The 21,458-nt window shown below is 39.8% G+C and overlaps 3 protein-coding genes across 5 annotated transcripts; 1 reads left to right on the top strand and 2 right to left on the bottom strand.

Annotated features, from left to right (window-relative positions):
- LOC136945312 (atrial natriuretic peptide receptor 1) lies at positions 1–3,232 on the bottom strand. Its single transcript, XM_067239074.1, has 7 exons — positions 3,023–3,232; positions 2,090–2,224; positions 1,819–1,993; positions 1,625–1,723; positions 1,223–1,314; positions 543–683; positions 1–300 (listed from the first exon to the last, which is right to left on the bottom strand). The coding sequence occupies exons 1-7, from the start codon at positions 3,230–3,232 to the stop codon at positions 1–3; spliced, it is 1,152 nt and encodes a 383-aa protein (XP_067095175.1).
- A 2,303-nt stretch (positions 3,233–5,535) lies between these two features.
- Positions 5,536–10,725, bottom strand: kiaa2013 (KIAA2013 ortholog). Of its 2 annotated transcripts, XM_067240654.1 has the most exons (4): positions 9,203–10,725; positions 8,121–8,974; positions 6,704–6,756; positions 5,536–6,561 (listed from the first exon to the last, which is right to left on the bottom strand). In XM_067240654.1, the coding sequence occupies exons 1-3, from the start codon at positions 10,158–10,160 to the stop codon at positions 6,724–6,726; spliced, it is 1,845 nt and encodes a 614-aa protein (XP_067096755.1). In that variant the 5' UTR covers positions 10,161–10,725; the 3' UTR covers positions 5,536–6,561; positions 6,704–6,723. The 2 variants fall into 2 exon arrangements, with proteins under 2 accessions (XP_067096755.1, XP_067096754.1); XM_067240653.1 differs by having other exon boundaries at positions 5,536–6,756.
- Positions 10,726–11,499: 774 nt separating this feature from the next.
- plod1a (procollagen-lysine, 2-oxoglutarate 5-dioxygenase 1a) lies at positions 11,500–21,393 on the top strand. Of its 2 annotated transcripts, none has more exons than XM_067239933.1 (19): positions 11,500–11,668; positions 12,475–12,566; positions 12,798–12,931; positions 13,209–13,372; positions 13,526–13,638; positions 13,747–13,810; positions 14,860–14,957; positions 15,071–15,172; positions 15,772–15,903; positions 16,719–16,840; positions 17,028–17,132; positions 17,262–17,387; positions 17,509–17,650; positions 17,873–17,986; positions 18,145–18,210; positions 18,344–18,448; positions 18,606–18,752; positions 19,638–19,763; positions 20,521–21,393. In XM_067239933.1, exons 1-19 carry the CDS (start codon positions 11,575–11,577, stop codon positions 20,674–20,676), a joined length of 2,202 nt encoding a protein of 733 aa, XP_067096034.1. In that variant the 5' UTR covers positions 11,500–11,574; the 3' UTR covers positions 20,677–21,393. The 2 variants fall into 2 exon arrangements, with proteins under 2 accessions (XP_067096034.1, XP_067096035.1); XM_067239934.1 differs by lacking the exon at positions 19,638–19,763 and adding an exon at positions 19,236–19,361.
- Positions 21,394–21,458: the final 65 nt, after the last annotated feature.

Raw genomic sequence — 21,458 nt, 5'->3', positions numbered from 1 at the left:
TTACATGTGAACGATGGAACCAGGCAGCAGGTCAGGCTTGTCCCCTGTCCCTCCATGGGTCCTCTTCTCCCTGGGCAATGGACCATCACTCCCCCCTTGGAGACCCCCGATCAGGGAGCCCAGGGCTCCAAAACTACTGGCGCAGGGCTCCACCTGGGCAGACACACACAGGCCGGGGCCTGCGGAACCCTGGGTACTGGGCTGGAGGCAGGGCTGTGTGGAGCCAGAGGGTGGGGCCCCTTCCAGAAGGGAGATGGGAGTGGTGGTGTTCTCACTAATGCTCTGCACTGTTGCGCAGGACTTGGAGCAAGGGAGACGGGAAGAGGTAGAAGAAGGTGTGAATAACAAGAGAGAAATAAATAATGATTCCAAGGCAAAGCTCTTTAACAAAACATTTACAAATTATCACTAATTATTCTACATATACGTATACTATATATATACAGGACTATACTAGATTGAATGACACTATCTAGTAAAACACGGTTGAAAGTATATGGACACTCAAGACACCAATCAGGTACAATATAAACATAGCATACATTTCCCATAGAGCCCTCGCTTCCAATAAGAGTCTTTTTCTTTCTGGCCATGTTGGGGTTCCAGTGGCACACCAGGCTGTCATTCTGGACACTGTAGTTCTTATGCCCAATCAGCCAGTATGTGTTCATTTTGCCTTTACCCTTAAAAAAAGAAGGGACAGATTTTTTGATGGATACAAACACCTTAATTACTTTTTCAGTTGAAGAAGACAACTGTTTTTGTTTTTTAAATCAGTCAAAACACCTTCACATTTTGAAGGATTAATATTAACAATTAAGTGTTTCTTCAGTGTATTAAAACTTTGTACAGTACTTCAGGAAAAATCAACATTCCATTGTTACAATAATTAGGAGTGTCAACTATCGTGACATTAACTCACAAGAGACGGTTGAAGAACACCTCTCAACCTATAATCAAGTGTTTAATTATGCAGAGTCAATTCAGACTAATTAACCGGAGAAATGTCACTCAAAACCATCACATTTCTGTTAAGTGTGTGTGTGTCTTGTGTGTATTGTGTGGAGGAGGTAGTTTCTAGACTACCACAAGATGAACATGATATACCCCACACTAGACCCTTTAGAATGACCATAGTGCCATAATACATTTTTACTAATGTGTGTTCAGACTGGGAAGGAATGGTGCAGTGTTGTTTGGTGAAGGAAACACTGAATCTCACCTTGACCTCTATCTCTCCTCTGAGTTGGAGCTCATAGGCATTGTCCTTCATCAGAGCCAGGTAGGTAGCTGAGCTGGCATGGATCTTTTGGGCTGAAAACACACACACATTATGCACACACTCTCTCACACACACACACACACACACACAAACACACTCACACTGTTTTGAACTGACTGAAAAGTCAACATAAAGCTATGTAGATATGGAACATCTTATGGAGATGTGCATTTACTGTACATTTCAGAGGATGTGTGTGTGTGTGTGTGTGTATGTGTGTGTGTGTGTGTGTGTGTGTGTGTGTGTGTGTGTGTGTGTGTGTGTGTGTGTGTGTGTGTGTGTGTGTGAAATACAGTGGCTACGTTCGTGGGAGATACACTGTGTTAAAATAAATTGACCTACGCAGGCTAGTGGATTCCATTCTGGAAGCAGTGTTGACAGTGTCTCCAAACAAGCAGTATCTGGGCATCTTGTAGCCTACTATACCTGCCACACAAGGACCTAGAGCAACGACAGCAATGCAATGGCGCAGGTAGCTTTGTTATATTTTATACAATAACCTTTGTGCCAGATGGAAAGGAAAATAACCGTCTCACCTGTGTGTATGCCTGCCCTTAACTGCAGACTCTTGTTGGGCATGTGTGGGACGAGCACCTGCCTGACTGCTGCCACCAGGTCCAGGGACATCTTGGCAATCTCGTCGGCGTGCTTGTCACCATTCCTCTCTGGTAACCCACTCACCACCATGTAGGCATCTCCTATAGTCTCCACCTGAATGGTGGGATGCATCAATTATGCTTTGCAAAAATCAGTAATGAGGTATTGGACTGTAGACAATATTTTCTTTTTTTGCAGGCTCACTTTTACCTTGTAGACGTCATAGGAGTCGATACGCGTGTCGAAGCACATGTACAGGTTATTCAGCATCTCCACTACTTGTAAAGGAGTGCAGGAGGCAGATATAGAAGTGAATCCCACAATATCAGAGAAGAAAATGGTCACCTAGGGAACAAGGAAAATGAATTATTTGGAATAAGAAATACAGTTTCTGAATTCATCATACCTTGTATTCACTTTCCACATATTTTATGAGGGGGTGCTAAGAAAGAAAGTGAATTTCCTTTCTGAATGAAACCTCTCAAAAACTGAAAGTGAAAGTCTTGTTGTAGATGAATTTGAAGATTCTGTACACAGCTTTTGTTTTCCTTGCTCTTGGCAGAATGTTTCATGGGGCTTAAGAGTGTGTGTGAAAACAGCCCTGATCACATTAAATAATAAACCTGAACAGAGTGCTTTTGGCACAGCTGCTTCAAGCCCCTCAATGAGCTAGATACAATTTTCACCCACATAACCTGTTTTATCTCCTAATGAATATGGAATACTGTAATTATAGGTAATTACGACAACAATAAGAACAAAGAAAGCGGACCCATGTGTTCATTCAGAATGTTGGGTGATCTTGCCAATGTATCACACAAGCATAGTCTCTTCACATCACACGGACCATTCTCATTTTTATTTGGTTAAATGTTAAAAGTGAAGGGGAGACAGGACCTTATGACATTAAATTTCACATTATGCTAAGGAAAACTGGGTATCCCATGAACCTGAAAGTAGTTATCAACACATTACTAGTGTATTGTAAGTGGTAAAAAAATAATCAAATGCCAATAGAACTATGCAATATAACAAATATACACCTTTTCTGTTTAGAAACTCTTCAAGAGAACCATGCATGGAAGCAAACATGACAGTGACACCTGCATTGATTGTAATGTTACTTCATTGACCAGAACCCACCTGCTCATAGCTTTCAGCCTCTACGTGTTTTTGCTGGCGAAGCTGCTTTGCTACTGACTTGGGAAGCATTTGGTGCAGGAGATTTTCAGCCAGTTGCCTCTGGCGTTTCAGATCCTCAGTCTTCTCCTTCAGGCTGCGGGCATAGTTCTGAATCCACTCTGTCACCTGCTTGAAGGACACCAGTACCACTGGATAAATGAGGCAAGCCATCGCCAACAGGCAAATCCTCATGCTAAAACTTGAAAACATTGTTCGGGATGCCAGCCTCAAGGCTGGCACTGCGTGGGCAAGCAGGCATCCTTGGGTGTCCTTCAGGGCCTCAATGCCAGTCTGGGACCCAGCCATGGCTTCATCTGTCCTTTCTCCAGAGATATACCAGGGTGTCAAGTCTAAAATATATGCTTCTTTTAAATGATCGGTAAAGTTGAGTTTCTCGTCTATGTTCTCTACCCAGCAGCCATTCAGTCTTTCAGACAGGAGTTTGGTGAAGGCTAGGTGGCTAAGTATATGGGCCCACTTAAATTGGAAGTCCACGTGAGTTCCTAAGGAGGGGAGTTCACATAACTGGTGGTTAAGCTCCTGGAATATTACCAGAAGTCTGAGAGCAAATACATCAGTCCAGTATGAATATTGCTTGACCTTGATAATATCATCTTGTACAGTGCCCCAGGTATCCAAAAGTCTATGCATGGTTAAGGAGAAAAATGACTTGTCAGTGTCATTTAAGTCCGCAGTTTCCCATGTTTCGTTAATGAACTGTGATAGATCATCACTCGTCTCACGACAAAACCCCGCCAGTTCCATGCTGCAGGAGAGGCCCTTGGCGTTGGTTTGCTGTTTCATTTCTGCGCACACTTGAATTAATGCCGGCAAAATGACGGCCGGTGGACTCTTACACGCTTGTTGGTATGTTTCATTGTCTCTGTACTTGTTGCATAGTTTTCTCATATTTTGAAATTCATCAAAAAGTCTGAGATATGTTTTAGTCTTACACGAGGTTAGCTCGTCCAAAGCAGCGTCTGTGGTGTGCAACAGGTTCAAGTGGGAGTGCAGGTCAATGGACACGGAGCCAAGTAATGCCAGAAAAGACATGAGACAAGCTGTTAGAATGCGACGAACTGTGCGGCTTTTACCAAGGCACGGAGATAACGAGCCCCTGCAAAAGATCCGTTTGATTGATTTAAATTCTTCTGAAACATTCAAAATATTGCTACAAAATAAGCTCAATCTTAGCTCCCTTTGTTTGCCCCAAACTATATTAAACACAATAATTACTAAATCAGACATGGGACATATAAGTTAATTTAGTTTTATGATAAGATTGCATTATTATTTTGACCTAAATTAATATAGCCTAAATACCATTGCATAAGTCGCTAAACAGGCTAAAAGCTACAAACTTGAAGCTAGAATAGACATTTTGCGTATCTTAATATTTGAAGCAAATTAAAACACACCTGCAAATATCGCAGTCACTGTCAGAGTCTTCGTGAGTCTTTGGAGCAACCCTTCTCTTTCTGTGCCTCCTGCTTCGAATTTTGGTGAATGTCCCTTTCAGAGATGCCGAGGACAGGGTCCCAGATGCAAAACATTCTTTTTTCATGTAGCCTACTCAAACGATGACATGGAACTCACTCTTCATCCAGATGTAAAATGCAACATTTTCAGCTGTGGGCTAGAGGTAGCCATTATTACAATTGTCTTGTCATTTGTGTGCAGACTGCTTGTCTCATCCTCCGTCGGATAATGCGTAATGAGATGCAAGCAACCCCTGACGTGAGTTCGATCATGGGCTCTTGTTTGGACAGATACATTTGCACATTTCATTCGATATAAACTGTTGTAGGGTTATTCACAAATTACGAAGACATGTCTTGTGACCGTCTAACCTTTCCATTTCATGAGAGAATTCGGCCTGTAGCCTGGCAATTTCGTTTTTAGCAAGACACGACCCAAATGTAGCCTATCTATGTGTTTAACTGTTGAATTGGCTATTAGACCACAATCAGATTTAGGGGTAGCCTACAACATAATCTAAATTTATCAGATAAGCCTAAAACGTTTAAGAGTGTAGGCTATATAATTTTTATATTAGCATATCTTGCGATTGTGAAATAATTTATCCATGATTGGGTTGTCCTGAGGGAGGACTTCCTCTCGCGGAGGTGTTGTTGAGATACGGTATAGCCTGGTTTTGAAGTGCTTCTGTTAAATCAAGGGACTACATGCCAGCTGGGACAATCTATTGTTAACCTAAATATGGACAATTATGCTTAGAAACATTATGTCCATTTTGTCCCAATTAGGCTATTCAAAAGCATTTAAAAAAAATCGTGACACGAATGGTTTTGTGTTGTTTTGAAACAAACTACATTTGCTTTAGCAGTAGAATTTGGATGATAAAAAGCGTGTCGTTAATCTTTAATCAAGTTCTACTGTTGCGTTAAAAAAACAATTAACAAAAACATACACATTGTATTTTTCAAAAATAATTGCAGACCATGACCTATATGCAACCTCCATGTAGCATAGGCTACTTTATTACATAAAATACTTTCGTTTCACAAATAGCCTACATTTAAACCTTCCTGTCAGCATACTTAGATGTAACTTATTTATTTTATATTTTTATTGACATTTGATTCAAGCTACAATAACATATACCTTTTACTCCCAATTCACATTATCAAAACAATATTCAAGTGCAGACCATAATGTGTAATCAAAATTAATTTAAGGCACACTCAGCAGATTATCATAAAAACCCAAATAATTAGTATAAAGCCCTTAAAATACTCTGAAACAATACAATAATTTGAAAAACCAGAAAAAAAACAATACATTTCACTTCCAACTCTTGAGAAATTGAGAGAAACAGTTCATATGGTAATTTATGGTAAACATATACACACATTTATTCAAACATATTTTAAAAATAAATATGCAAATCTTAAAGAATATTTGATATACTAAACCCCGACCATATTCACTTCAATAATTTCAAAATACATTCTAAAGCCTTAATCAATGTAATTTAAGGATGTATTCATGCGTTCACAAATACCCAAGTAAATGTAAAAGCAGGAATGCAATTTAGGATTAAGATTTCACTAACAATCAGAAGGTACAGGCTGGGTAAAAAAGACAGAGAAAATCCATTCAATGTAGTTGAAAGTATTTGGTCCTCAAAGCACAAATATTGAAAATAATGGCTCTCAAAACATTGCTTGTAACCTGCAAATAAGATTAACAATCAAGAGAATAAGACTATTAGAATATAATCCTGTCATCATATAATTTCTTCATATTTTTCAAATAAATGTATGTAGCCTACTAAAGGTAATAACAGATGTCCCCCACGAATGACCATAAAAAGGCTTGCTCAGCAGGTAAGAGGTAACATTTTTAAATAATGATGACTGGAGATTGACTCCAATTTCATGTGTATTGTGGTAATCCAGTGACTCTGATTGGATGACAAGCTCAAACAGAGGGATTGTCTTGTCAAATAGAGTGGAAGCGTTTATGAGGAAATGGCCCTGGAGATAAAGTGGAATTTAGTTAGGAGATTTACTTGGTGTCAACTGCATAAACAAACTTATAACAATCAAAGTTCACAGCCATTTAATGAACCCATAACACTTCATACGTTCACTCAGGCAGTATTTCAGCTATCTGCACCTGTTGAGATGGTTGCATTCCTAAGGAGTCATTTCCTCACTTGTCTTCGTCACCTGGTAAGGTCAAAGGGGGGAGATTAGAAACAGGAAGCAGAAATTCAGGATGGTTTACTGAAGCAGTCAATATATCCCAAATTCAAATCGACTCCACCCGTAAGCACTTGTATAGTGTAGATCTGATAGGATTGTATGTGCAATTAAGTAATAGCTTCAACGCATTGCTGCGTGGTGCTTTTACTGTATTGCTTATTCATCCAATCCTTTCAGTTGTTTGCAAAGTGCCATGGTGGTATGAGCTGGTAATCAATCATCAATCTTGGCTTAGACTGAACATTAATGAGGCAAAGTCAACCTGTAAATGCATCATTAATTTAATAAAAAGTGAATCAATATAAAACACCATCCAAAACACAAAGAATGAACAAAAAGCAAATAAGATAGGCATAGTTGTCCAAGTCCAAGCTGATCAGACAGCTGAGCACCACTCACTGTAGATGTGTCTCATGGTTCCCAGGGCATCACCCACACACATCATCTCTTCCAATCCAAGTAGTGGACTAGCCTACTTTATATGACAGAGGACAGGCAGCAAAGACATTTTAGTTTTTTCCTTGTTAGTACCACCCCACTTGAATTTCCAATTGTTATCTTGTTCTTTATATTAAGTATTTTTTTCTTTTCTCACTGAAATATTTTTTTTATTGTCAAACTGAGGTGGTAAAAACAACTACTGAAGCACAAGCAACAAAAAACTGCCGCAGGTTGAAATATTTACAAAGAAACCCCATTTCATACGAGTGTGAGAATGATTGAAGGCACCAGTAAAAGTACTGAACAGATGAATAACTGTGAATGAAAAGATCACTTATTTTACCCACTGACGCTACAGCCAAAATTCTTGTCAGAAAATGTAATAATGAATAGTACATGTTGGAAAATATTAATTATTGTCCCAAACCAAACTTCATCAACAACTACAGTATTATCTTAAATACGGTGTAGGTGCTTACTACTGGTGCTTTCAATGATATAAAATTGTTTTAGTAAGCTTTTGAAAGTTTCACAAACATTGTGTATTTCCTTAGATTTAAGTTAGCCTATTGGTTTTTAATTGATTCCTTTAACAAATAACAAAAATAAGTCTCTAGTTAGCGGGGAAAAGGGGGGAAGATGTTTACCGCAACTATGTCAACCCACTGCAAATCCACTGGACATCCAAAGCACACAATCAGAAAATTGTCCGCACTCACACTCCAAAATATACCAAGCAGATACACCGAGAAAAACACACACCAGAGGAGGTTTGAAACAGAAAAGGGAAATCTTTGCCAACAGACAAATGTTAAGCTAACCGCAGAAAAATAGTGTCATTTTGAGGTTGTCTTTTCAGTTCAACGCATTTTGTTGTGTGTTTATACCTTGCTCCTGAAGAGAGGCTTGGCGCCAGGACCACAGTACTCGTTGTAGATGAGCTTGAAGAGAAAGAGGTGGAAGAGGGTGATGAGTGATGCCACGCTGAACCAGAAGATGAAGGGCAGCCCGGGGTATCTGTTTGCCATGTGCTCCTCATGGGCCACGATGGCCTTAAGGTGCAAAGTGTGGCGCAGGTCCTGCAAATGGCGCAGGTCTGTGGAGATGTACAGCAGTGGTGTGATCGGCTGTGTCACCATCACAGGGAACGTGTGACCTTTGACTTCTGATGTCAGCTCCACAGGCTCGTTCATGCATCCTGCTTCACAAGCGTACAGCTGCACAGGCTTCTCCTGTGGTTTCACAGACACATGGAGAAAAGGCTTCCCCTCTGCATCCAGCAACACTGCTAAGTTGATCAAATCCTGGTTATAATGGATCCCTCGAAGCGAGTAGCTGTTATGTAGAACGTCTGGGTCTGCTTGGAATTGCAGATGGTTCTCGGTAAACTGGAGACCGCCAAAACTGAGCACCATGCCCTGCATTAAGCCATGAGCACCAGCCGCTACCAGAACCTTGCAACCCCTCTTCTGGAGTGTGAGTGTCCACAGGGTGACCAGCTGAAGGATCTGTGCTGCGCTGCTGACGCGCTCTGGCCACAGGTTCTCAGCGTGCATGGTGGCGTGGCCGCTGAAGCAGTGGTCAGCGTAGTTCAGGCTGGACTCCAGACGGGCATGCTCCTCCCCGCCAAGCCTCCGGTCCAGCAGGGGTGCCGTGGTGGACGACAGGATGTAGTAGAGGGTGGTGTTTACCGTGTGGCTCGACGGCGTGTGCGAGTCAGTGATCTTTTTCATCTCCACCCCTAACGAGACACAAATGGGAACAAACGACATCTAACATTAATAAACAATCAAATAAAGTATATTCTTGGTGAAGTTAATACATTGTAGGCTCGTAGTCACTTATCTATTGTTTTCTTATTACGTAACTCTATTTCACTTCTACATGTAGAGAATATATTTAGCAACTTGTTAAATCTTAAAGATAAAAAAAATTGTGTTTTAATATAAACCTTGGCAAAAAAACTCACCCGAGATGAAGAGGTCCATCCAAGCCTGCTGATGGTCCTGAACCACATCTTCTACATCTGCTCTCAGGAGCTCCCCCATCTCCTTCTTGACTCCGTCTCTCAACCTGGTGAAGGTCTCCTCCAGTTTAGAAGACTCAATGGGTTCTGAGGTCCACACCACAGATAACACATTGTCTGAATACTCAGATTTGGCCAGGACTTGGATCCTACTGTTCAGCTTCTTGGTAGCCACCACCACCAGCACAATGCGATTCTTCTCTAGCAGAACTCTCCCTGATGACAGAACAATGTCCTTCTCCTCCATCTTCTCCACACTGGCAGAAAACTTACTCCCAAATGCAGGAGTTTCAGAGGAAACTTCCAAGGTGGCAGTCCGGTCTGAAGGGTTGTTAACGTGGATCCTCTGCAGGAACACGTTAGGGCGGCTGCGATGAGCAATGAATTCCTCCCTGATGGTGACACAGTCACGGACGGACTGCGAGGTGCTTGGTAAAAGACACCGGACCGACAGGACAGCCCCTTTGCGAAACCACAACATGGTAGCTTGGGCCTCTGCTCGCTTGCCAGGAAGATGAACGCCCACTATTGGGGAATACTCTGTCTGGTGCACAGGGGCAGAGCCAGGCTGAGTGGATGAGGCTACCCAGAGTTTATTAGAGTCGATATCAACCAGGATGTGGCCATTACCTGATACAAATGGTGTGTCTACTTTCTCCAGAGGTGTGCTGTAAACTCCTTCCCCTCGTTCAACAAGGGACTTCCACCGGTGGATTTCAGTCTGTAGGCATTGCCCAGCAACTCCACCTGACTGAGCTGAACTACCAAAGAGCCTCAATGCACCATCCGAGCCTAGGTACCAGTAGAAGATTAGAAAAATTAACAGTCCAATGAGGAGTCTTCTCGCCCAGCTGCTTGACAGCAACCCTGGCAGACCCTTTAATCTTTGTTGCAGCCACATAATGTATTTAATTTTTTGGGATTCAAAAAAACGATTGGCAGGCAAAAAAGTCAACTCAGCAGTACATAAAGGTTTTCTTTAGTTGCAAGTAGATGCGTGGGCATCTAATTATTGGCTGAATCTGACCATTTAAACGGACTTAAAAGGTTAGTAGAGACCGAGTTTGAAAAGTTGACTAGCAAGCTAGTCCTCTTACCATCTGATTTTAAGCAATGGCAAACTGGTAAACGTTACTGTCGAACAAACTCAACCAACCTTACCTAATTCTTTACAATTACAGCTAATAACGTCAAACACTACTTGATATCAACATACCTAGTTAGCACCAGTAGTAAAAGCTGGATTTAAGCCAGCAAGCTTGCTAGCTAGCTATTGCGTCTTTCACTGGATGACTAGCGACGCGCTGCTAATCAGGCGAAAGTTTTAATTTTTTCTCACATCATGACTATTGTCACACTGCCCAAAGGCTGCATTTGCTGGTCATTCGTTGGTTGCTTCTAGTGCTTGTTAAATGTCATCTTTCTTGATGTAACAGTTATTTATATCATTATTCCTATACAGAACTCTCGATGACACTTCTGGGTTTACAAAAATTACCGTAAGGCAACGTGAGTATATGGCTGACAGCACCCGGAAGTGTCGTGACTTACACTTCGACGTTAGTTTTTTGCGACACTCCATATATTGCTCTAGAAAGTTGCGATAGCAGTGCTAAAATGTGTATTTAAAATGTATAATGCAAAAACAATACAAATCTTGCTGAGAGTTAAAGCATTAACAATACTGATTCATTTGGGATTTTGAATTGTGAATTCCTTTTTTTTCTCTTATAATTTTTATTTTTTATACAAACAAGCTATTTTAAATGCTTGTTACGTGCCCTCTGTCACGTAGTCTAGACTCGAGTCGTGCGTCATTTACAATATCTTAAGTGAACTTTGGAGAATGTAAATGCAAAGCCTCAACATCAATATAGTCAATATATGAGACTATTATGAAATTATAGTTATAGGCTGTAAATTGTCTCTAATAATAGCCCAATTAAAAGTCAATGGAGCCTCTTACTTGCGTAATAGAAACAAATCCGCTGACCAAGAATTAAACAAGTCTGTGTTAGCAAATTGGACAAAGAAGTTGTGATTTAATTAAGTGAAATTGCAACGATTGAAAATCTGACAGCTATCAATACAATAAGACGCTCTGGATAAGAGCGTCTGCTAAATGACTAAATATAAGATGACTAAATGTAAGTCGGAGGGGAGGAGTGAGACTGAATTTCACGAAAATGGGAGGGGATTAGCCTACTTGTGGGAGAATAAACAAACTAAGAACTAAGGAATCCGTTATACCGGTAGCTTCATTTTGGGCTGGTATCACTAATGTTGTGAGACAGCTGTATAGTTTGAAACCAAAAATGAAAACTTTTGCACTTTCACTCATCGCTTGGTTCTTACCGCTAACATTTGTACCACTGATAGGTGCTACAGGACAGCACGACATATCCGAAGGTAAGATCTTGCATGTTAACTTACATGTATGCAATGTTTCAGAAGTTTGTCACCCTCTGCATCTGAGTAGTTCAAGGACCCTATTATACAACGAAAGGTTTACGTCTATGCCATGTAACTTTTCCGATAACACAAATCAAAGCCATGCATGCACACCGTGGTTCTCGAGTCTTCCATGCCGCTGACGTGGACGGGACGGTCGACCTATCCTGCAGAAATGTGGAAATTGACGTGAAGAGAATGCGTGGATTTTAAATTTTCTTCTGGAGTAGGCCTACATAACTGCGTTTGGTCAAACTGCTCCATTCAGAAACTAATAGAAAACGTATTTAGATTTATTATAGCCCTATTAAGATCGAAAACGATAGCCGATTTTCCTTACATACATAATATATTTCGATTAAAACATCTCATTAATTTTCTTTGGAAAAGTAGCTTAGAATGGACAGACAACATTTTCGACTGGGGTAAAGCAACTCTGTGGGCAAGCAGGCACATGTTGTAATGTAGTAAAAGACCCTCCACCTAAACATGGCAACTTCTCATCTCAAGAGTACTTGAAAACCATGGTTAAATGAATGGCTTATTAAATCAAGATGCTGTATGAGGGTGGCAGGTTTCGTTGAAGACAATATAAAACTGTGCCAAAAGGGAGGAGGGGGGGGGGGGGGGGGTTCATTATTTCAACATAATGAAACCCCTGTCACAACAAAACAGGGAAATTAACCTACTGTGTAGAAATGCTGGAATAATGAAATTCCATACCCATATATCTTAAGTTGCAATGCAGATCTTATGTCTTCCAGGCAAGCTTCTTGTTGTAACTGTTGCAACCCAAGAAACTGATGGCTTTAGGCGTTTCATGAGGTCTGCTCTGCACTTTAACTACACTGTAAAGGTATGGAAAATAAATGATGTATATTGATTCAATTCTTCATCTATGTTACTAAAAACCAAGTATTATTCTGCCAACCATGGTCAGGATGGAATGCAAAAGTCATGAAGCCAAAGTTGGAAAACAGATACCCTTTGTCTCTTGATAATTGACTTGCTTGAAATGAGTCAGTGCATTGTGGAAGGTATTCCGTGTATTGTGGGGGCTTCATATTTGTTCTGTCTTGGTTTAAAGGTGATTGGCAGGGACGAAAAATGGAAAGGTGGGGACTACATGTCGGCACCAGGAGGGGGCCAAAAAGTACGGCTCCTAAAAACCGCTCTGCAGGAAATGACCGAGGAGGATAAGATAATTCTCTTTATTGACAGGTAGATAATCAACTGTTTAATGTTTGCAAGTGAAATTCACCACAATAAGGTGGACATTCAGTTACAGATAGTTTTGTAAGTAGTTTTCAGGTTGGAAAAAACATCTGCCCCTATTGAGTAAAATGTGCCAGGTTAACAGCCATTGTAATTCTGAAGAATTTAATGACTCAAATATGTCTACAAAGAATGCCAGTGTCGAAGCAGTAACATGTTAAACCTTGCTACTGGTTTTACCCCCCTGAGGAACAGTGTTTTCTATGTTTCTCATTCTGTGCAGCTATGATGTGGTCTTTGCCTCTGGTCCCAAAGAGCTGCTGAAAAAATTCCAGCAGACGAAACACCAGGTGGTCTTCTCCTCTGAAACCCTCATCTGGCCTGACAGACATTTGGAAGATAAGCATCCCCATGTTAGAGAAGGCAAGAGGTTCCTGGGATCGGGAGGTATGTCTTGTAAATATAAAGTACATGTAACCATACAAACTCTAACAGAATGTCAGAATTTCAGTTATGGTGATGTTCAAAAGCATAAGCACCAAAATATATACAGTATGAAGTGAATTATTTCAGGAATCAGCTTATCTTTTTTGTCTTCAGGTTTCATTGGCTATGTTGCCAACCTCAAAGAGATGGTTGCTGACTGGTCAGGAGAAGACAATGATAGTGATCAACTTTTCTTTACCAAGATTTACATCAACGCTGAGAAAAGAGTAATCCTACACTATATATTCTAATTGTACACAATTTTATATATTTAGTACTGTACCATATCTAAGGGATTTAATATGTATGTATTGCATTGTTATGATTTGTTTTAGAAATCCATAAATATAACACTGGACCATAAATGCAGATTGTTTCAGAATCTTCATGGATCCCTAGGTAAGTTAAATTGTAAACACAATTTTAGTTGTCACATGTACAACAACGAAAAGGGTTCACTTTATAAATGTAAGCATATTACATTTTAAGCGTAGTTGCTTACTGAGTTTGAATTCTAAAAATCATCATGTATTGCTTTACAACACTTTCAGCCTATCCCAACCTCCTACTCAGTGGATAGTCAAAGCTGCTGTTTAGTTTACTGCATTTCCGCTCAGCATGTCTTGAGAATAAAGAACAAGGGAAATGAGACCTCCTCCTGCTTTCACTTCCTGGTGTATGCTAATAGTTGGCTGGTTTAACCTTTTGATGAGGGATGGAGGGGATTGTCCTTCTGCAAGGTTCACACAGTGCTGTATATGAATATCCTGAGCTTGTTGGCATTGGATAGTTTACAAACCTGAGTTCTTACTCTTTTACTCTCCCTGCCATCTTTACTCTTCCGTTTGTCTGCCGCTAGATACGCCGCCTGTGTTAGGAATTTATGAGTTTGCTGTGAGACAGAGATGTGCCTCAACTCACGTAGTCCAGCAAGGACGAGAGAGGAAGGGGAAGGCGGGAGTAGGGGAACTTCTCCACGCATTGCCCAGATGCTGGGAGAGTGCAGAGCTCAATTATGTAAAGTATAAAACAGCTGTGTCTATAGAGGCGTGTTTGAGTAAAGAGCCAACGTCATCTGACTCCACATCCATCAACTGGATTCTTTTGTAACTATCCACTTTGGGATATTTCCCTCCAAAATCCAAGTGAGTCAGATCTTTATAGACCTTTTTAATTTGGCTAATAATGAGGTGCCATCTGTTGTGTGAGTCCAGCCTTATGCCCCAGTTAACAAAGTAAAGATTCTATCTAATGTTATGGGCTGTGTGCTTTTATGGACTATGGACACAATTGAGTTTAGGATGTCTTTCCAGGAATAAACAAATTAATAGGGGTCTGAATATAAAATAAAGTTTGTGAGTATCATTGTCTTGTACAAGTTGACAACCTGAATCTACCTAAACTAAAGGACAATCAGTAAGATATGTAATTTATGTGTGTTTGTGTAGATGAGGTGGTGCTGAAGTTTGAGGATGGGCATGTGCGGGCCAGAAATGTGCTCTATGATACACTACCAGTGATTGTTCATGGAAACGGGCCCACCAAGGTAGCACTCTAATTTTCCACCCATTTCATTGTTTGGTTTGCAAGTGCAGTCATCTACTATAACAGGATATGTGAGACTTCCTTAACTCCGAAACGGCCATCCTTGTTTTACAGCTCCAGATCAATTATCTTGGCAACTATATCCCCAAAGTGTGGACATTTGAGCATGGATGCACAGTGTGTCATAAGGATCTAAGGCCACTCTCTGCACTCAAGGTGAGTTTTGTTATAGGTCAAACTAACTTACTTTATTTAATTAGTGTGTGTAAGCTCATAAAAGGCATATGTTTTAAAAGGAAATACTCCTAATTTCATCAGCAACAAGTCTTTGTTTTCTTTAGTAATATAAAGGATGAGCTGACAGACTTGACTAGGGTTAAAATAGAAAAAAACGCACTCTCAAGCTTGTCTCATTGCTTATTTTGACCAGTTTATTCACAGACGCGTTTCGGCGTAAGCCATCGTTTTTTCTACTTTAAGTTAATAGTCTTTTTCACTCGCACCCTAAATCGCCTTTATTTTGGAAGTAGAGCGCGCCTATCCTTACAAAGACTTGACTAGGGTGACATTGTAAAAAGCAATTTTTTGGGAAACACATCCTTACTATATATGAATGAGGATTATGTGAAAAAGATTGTGAACAGGACAATGCTGAAAATGACATTTACATGAACATCAATAAACCTAACCTCAACCAGCAAACTTCATGCATGCATACAGTTTTATCACAATGAGTACTCACAAGTGTGTACTACAAACATTTGTAATGTTTTTTTCTAATTGTTGTTTCTAATTTGAACTTGTCTTGTCTTCAGGAGAGTGAGTATCCACTTGTTGTCATTGGGATCTACATTCAGCAGCCCACTCCCTTTGTCACTGTCTTCTTTGAGCGCCTGCTCAAACTCAAGTATCCCATGGACAGACTCAAACTATTTATCTACAACCAGGTGAGAGGAAGCTGAAGAAGGTATATTCTGTGTCTCAACTGATTGGTGTTCAGTCTAAAAGTATTTTTTAAGTAAAAATAATTTTTTCTTTCAATGTTTTGTAAATGAGAGGAATCAATGTCCTATGCCACCTTTTTCACAATTCATATTTATTAAGTTAAATCACTATATTATATGTTTGGTTAATCGTGTTGGAGGAATGTAACAGGTTTACAATGCACTCTTCAACCTCTGAGCTGGTATCTTCCAAATGTTCAAATTTCCACATGTGCCCACTTGCCTGTGTATAGTTACAATGGAAAGGAATGCTACAGCGCTGCAAGTGTAGGACCCTTTAATACAAAACCCTCTCCAAGTTAAAATGCATAAGAATCAATATATAATATGTAAGTAAAAAGACAAAAAATCTGCCATGTAATGCTGACACCAAAAATGAAATGAAATTGTCATAATTCACATATCAAGATTAAAGGTTGTCAAGTAGTTTCATGTTGAGAGGCGTGTCCCAAAACATATGTTAAGCAGATATACTAGATATATGCCTCAATCACAAATATAGCATCATTTAATTGCTGTCTTTTGATGAATGCATTTTAAGGTTCATGTAATCTGGTGTTAACATTTTGATGTGAACCGTCTTTTTGGAATGTTGGGCTATATATGGAAGCTAGATTGTGTGGTTAAAATAATTCCAACCAAATGAGTGGTCTGTTATGCCAAACATAAATTATTGTACAATAAATAATCTCAGGTTTGGTGTGGCAAGTTTCCAGTAGTAACTACTATGTTACTTTCTGTGTTATCTCTTTTTCCAGGAGCCACATCATGAGAAGCATGTACGTTCTTTTATGGAGGATCATGGGACACGCTATCAGAATGTGAAGATCATTGGTCCTGAGGAGAACATAGACCACGTGACCTCTCGAAACCTTGGGCTGTGAGTTTACACATCTCCCCTGCACTATATATTAACATTGGTATTTATGGAAACTGAAACTGACTTCTGATTAGGGAACATCTACTCCCTATTTCTTTCAGTTAAGGTTGTTAGTGCTGTATTGCACCATTTTAGTTGTTCTCTTCAGCCTCCATATGTTTGACATTCCCACGTTTTTCCTCCTCAGTGACTTTTGCCGTCAGGACAAGGACTGTGAATATTACTTCAGCATAGACATTGAAGTGGTTCTTAAGAACGAGGATGTTCTCAGAATTCTCATTGAGCAAAATCAGTAAGTGCATTTGCCCAATAATTACTATAGGCCTGGCCGTCTCTTAACAGGACAAGAGTCATACAGTAGCTAGTGATTTTATTACATTGACGTCTGTTTGAGTCTTTGATAAACCCTCTCCTGTTCCAGACCCATCATTGCACCAATGATAACCAGACCAGCCCGACTGTGGAGCAACTTCTGGGGTGCGCTCAGTGCGGACGGCTACTACGCGAGATCCGAGGACTATGTGGACATTGTGCAAGGACGCAGGGTGTAAGTCCAAATGTATTGTCTTTTGGCAAGTACTTTGCAGTGATGTTCCTCCTAGTCATTTATAGTTATGTATTTGAATAAAATGCGTATGTGTAACATGTAATACGGTGTGGTTGTTCAGAGGTGTTTGGAACGTCCCCTACCTGTCCCGTGTGTACCTGGTAAAGGCCAGCCTCCTTCAGACAGAACTCTCCGCTAAGGACCTCTTCAGCTCAGACTCCATGGATTCTGACATGGCTTTCTGTCACAACGTCCGAAACAAGGTAACATCTGGCTGACAAAAGAGACTTAATCATTGGTCAGTTTGTTTATTTGTTAGTTGACTTAATGATGGGTGTAATGGATTGTCAAACCAACACATTCAAATTGCTCAGCTGTATTGGGCTTTATTGATTCAACTTATGTATAGCTTTATATGATGATATGAAGGGAAAGCTAAGGTGGTACAAGTATTGTACTAATCTGTTTTGCATTACATTTTTCAGGGAGTCTTCATGTATGTCACAAACATGCACAACTTTGGGCGTATCCTTTCAACAGAGAACTACCAGACCAACCATCTACATAATGACCTCTGGCAGATATATGAAAACCTAGTGGTAAGTATTGAGTTGTGAGTTCATTACAAGTTTGACATTTGTGATTTGAATACTTGAATTCAATGCATATTACCTATTTTGCTTATGGCCTTCACAGTATGTTGTTCATAAAATTACATGATGTTGTAGCGATGCATGACTCCTATCATTTTCCTCAGGATTGGGAGGAGAGATACATTCATGAGAATTACTCCCGAATAATGAGAGACAAACTGATTGAAACTGTGAGTTTTGAATTTTCTTGTCATGCAAATGGATCCCAATCTACAAACTACACCAAAATATTCCTGAGGGTGTTTTGAACAAAGCGTACAGCAGACATCTCTAACCACTTGTTTATCCTGGCTTTCCCCACAGCCCTGCCCTGATGTGTACTGGTTCCCTATCTTCTCTGATATTGGTTGTAACCACATTGTCGAAGAAATGGAAAACTTTGGACAGTGGTCAGGAGGCAGGAATGATGTAAACTACAATTCTTTGCTTCAGCCAACTGCTTCAAATGTATTGCCATTCCAAATGAAATACAACACAACTGTTCATAAATGTTCAAGATTTAAGATGTCAGTCATATGTAATCCTTGACCAAAACTTAATTTAAGAAGATTATTGTTTATTTTAGGACAAAAGGATCCAGGGGGGCTATGAAAATGTCCCCACCATTGATATCCACATGAACCAAGTGGGCTATGAGAAAGAGTGGCAGAAAATACTATTGGATTACATTGCACCAATTACAGAGAAAATGTATCCTGGATACTACACCAAGGTAAAATGACATTTAAAGGTTTTTCATACAATTTTGTTTACAAAGCTAGTTGCAATGAAACGTACATGAGATGTATAAAGCTCTGTCTAGTTAGCTTGACAGAGCTAACTAGACAACTGGGTTGAGCTTTAGAATATGCACTTTACAGAATTTAACACATCTCTCTTCTAGTCTTGTGTATCTCGAATCATTGTGTATCCTTTAATTTCCAAAATAGGCAATTTCATAATGTATTGGGCAGTACTTTTAACTTTTTTACTTTCAGGCACAGAAGTAATGAAAAGGAGAAATACAAATAGTTGTATTCGGGTAACCATTGTGGACATATTTAAATATTCACAAGATGTCTATCTAACACAATTGAAAAGCTAAATGGCCAGAGACAACATTGAATGGTTGAAGATATTTTATTTAACTGAGATATCTTCCGCTTTTATTCTCCACGGTTATGTTTTGATTGACAAACATCTCTTTTCTCATCAGTGCACTTCATATCTCAACTTTGTGGTGAGGTACAAACCAGACGAGCAGCCACTGCTCACACCTCACCATGATGCATCCACTTTTACAATTAATGTAGCTCTCAACAGCAAAGACACTGATTATCAGGTAAATGAGTGCTATGCCCATTAAGACCAGGTAAAAAAAATGGACAGGTAACAGTGAGAGGCAACCAGGGATTGGATGCAGGTTTTTTTTTTTTTCTCCTTCCTCTTTTTCTTCCTCTTCTATGGGACTGAATGCCGGCGTATGGAGTCTCCTTCCCTCGCTTCGTATGTCAGGAGGTGGAAGAGCACACACACTGGCCCGTCTGGCCGACTAGAGCTCTGTGAATGCTTGCATGACTCTTTGCATCACACTGGTGTTGTCTGTCTCTCTTTGCAGGCTCATTTTGAGTTGGCCTTTGTAGTTAGATATAAGCCAGACGAGCAGCCCCTTTTAAGGCCACACCATGATGCGTCCACATTCACTGTAAACATTGCACTCAATCAAGTGGGACTTGATTACCAGGTGAGTGAGGTTGTGTAATGCTGAGGTGCTTATTTGTTAACCACCGACGCTCTTGTTACTAAATGTGAGTTGTGATGGATTTAGCTTGCTTGGCATTCCTGATGGGTTGCCTCCCTAGCTTCATTGGTTGACATGGTGTGTCAGGCGAGTCTATTTGGAAACTCAAACAAATAAACAATTGGACAGTTACAAAAGTCACTCAAAAGAAAGAAAAAAAAAGGTAACCTTAAGCAAAACACATGTAGAATATAAAGACATTTATATTCAAATGTCCTAGTCTCTATATACATTTGTGTTTAGATTGCGTCTAAGCATGTATCTTCAACTAAATTTTCATTAAGAGAATGAAAGTGTGAATGTTTACTCCAGCCTGTTTGTATTTTAAAGACTTCTCAGTTACTTCTCATGCTTTCTTCTTTGCACTTCAAAACAAAAACATTAAGTCTTGTGTAAAATATGTGTTTTTTTTTGTCTAACTTTTCCTTGCATCATTCATAATTTAAGTAACCATCTGAATTGTTTTAAGTATTAGAAATGTTTCAGACATTTGTGCGCCGTAATTGTACAACATATCATTTGATTTATCTTTTAATAGTGACTTCCTTTGCATTTATACTTTAAAAGCTGTTTTGAGCTCTTAACGTTAGCATAATACACACTTTATACATAGACACTTTGGAGCCATCTCAGTGTGTTAAATGTTATGTCCAGATGTGTCTTCTGACTGTTGCTTGTGTTTTTCATTTTCCTCTGAAAGGGTGGTGGATGCAGGTTCATTCGCTATAATTGCTCTGTTGAGGCACCTCGAAAAGGCTGGGCCCTCATGCACCCCGGACGCCTCACCCACTATCATGAAGGCCTTAGGACCACTGGGGGCGTCAGATACATTGCAGTGTCATTTGTTGACCCTTGAGTACCTATTCAGATTTACTTTAGAGTTGGTGAGATGTCTTTAGATGCTCGCCTAGAGACAGTTGAGTATTTTTTTTATCAGTGGTCAATGAGGTTTATCACTTGGACATTGGTCTTGGATGCAGTCCTTAGACCGTTTTTACCTGCCAGTATGAGTCTCTTCATGGGTTTGCCAAAAGGTCATTTTATGTATGTTGCTGAGCTTAGACTCATTCAGGAAAACTCCAGAAGCCAATTCTTATGTTTGTATTGTTGAAGTCTATTTTTAAATGTGCATTTCATTTAGCATTTTATTTGAATAACAATTTGTGATGCTAGAAACTGGGCAATGTTCACAGGCATGAGATACTTTTTATTGGATAATATGAAATGTTCGGTATTTCAACTTGCATTGTAAACACTCCTAATGTATTGGTCACTAATGAGGGTGCTGAAGTCATCTCTGCAATGAACAGTTCCAATCATCTATCCTATTTATTTGTATGTGTTAAACAGTTTGTGAAAGTATGCCAAAGACTTTTGAATGTGCAATATCTGGCCACTTACAAGCACATTCTCCATCTCCTCTTAAGGGTTCATGTTGCGAGCAGAACATGTTTAATAGTAGCAATAGTCTTTTGTGATCATTTCAAGTGATATTTGCAGTTGTGCACCCAATGTTAGAATAGGGATTGTTGTGAAAATGTGTATATGTTGTCCATTTGACAATTAAACACAACAAAACTGTAATTAATCTGTGAAAATATTATTTCACACCTTGCATTTTGGCGCACAAAATATTAA

The sequence above is a fragment of the Osmerus mordax genome, chromosome 7 (genome assembly GCF_038355195.1).
Source record: "Osmerus mordax isolate fOsmMor3 chromosome 7, fOsmMor3.pri, whole genome shotgun sequence".
NCBI lineage: Eukaryota > Metazoa > Chordata > Actinopteri > Osmeriformes > Osmeridae > Osmerus > Osmerus mordax.
Note: the sequence above shows the minus strand (reverse complement) of the source record. Positions and strands in the feature narration are given on the sequence as shown.

Excerpts from the sequence above, each read along its gene's own strand:
- LOC136945312 (XM_067239074.1), bottom strand. The coding sequence starts at position 3,232 with ATGGCTTGCCTCATTTATCCAGTGGTACTGGTGTCCTTCAAGCAGGTG. Across the intron at positions 2,225-3,022 it reads AGGCTGAAAGCTATGAGCAG|GTGACCATTTTCTTCTCTGA; the intron begins GTGGGTTCTGGT and ends CTTGTTCCCTAG. Across the intron at positions 1,994-2,089 it reads ACTCCTATGACGTCTACAAG|GTGGAGACTATAGGAGATGC; the intron begins GTAAAAGTGAGC and ends CCCACCATTCAG.
- kiaa2013 (XM_067240653.1), bottom strand. The coding sequence starts at position 10,160 with ATGTGGCTGCAACAAAGATTAAAGGGTCTGCCAGGGTTGCTGTCAAGC. Across the intron at positions 8,975-9,202 it reads GATGGACCTCTTCATCTCGG|GGGTGGAGATGAAAAAGATC; the intron begins GTGAGTTTTTTT and ends GTGTCTCGTTAG. Across the intron at positions 6,757-8,120 it reads AGCCTCTCTTCAGGAGCAAG|GTGACGAAGACAAGTGAGGA; the intron begins GTATAAACACAC and ends TGACCTTACCAG.
- plod1a (XM_067239933.1), top strand. The coding sequence starts at position 11,575 with ATGAAAACTTTTGCACTTTCACTCATCGCTTGGTTCTTACCGCTAACA. Across the intron at positions 17,651-17,872 it reads GTCACAACGTCCGAAACAAG|GGAGTCTTCATGTATGTCAC; the intron begins GTAACATCTGGC and ends TACATTTTTCAG. Across the intron at positions 17,987-18,144 it reads AGATATATGAAAACCTAGTG|GATTGGGAGGAGAGATACAT; the intron begins GTAAGTATTGAG and ends CATTTTCCTCAG.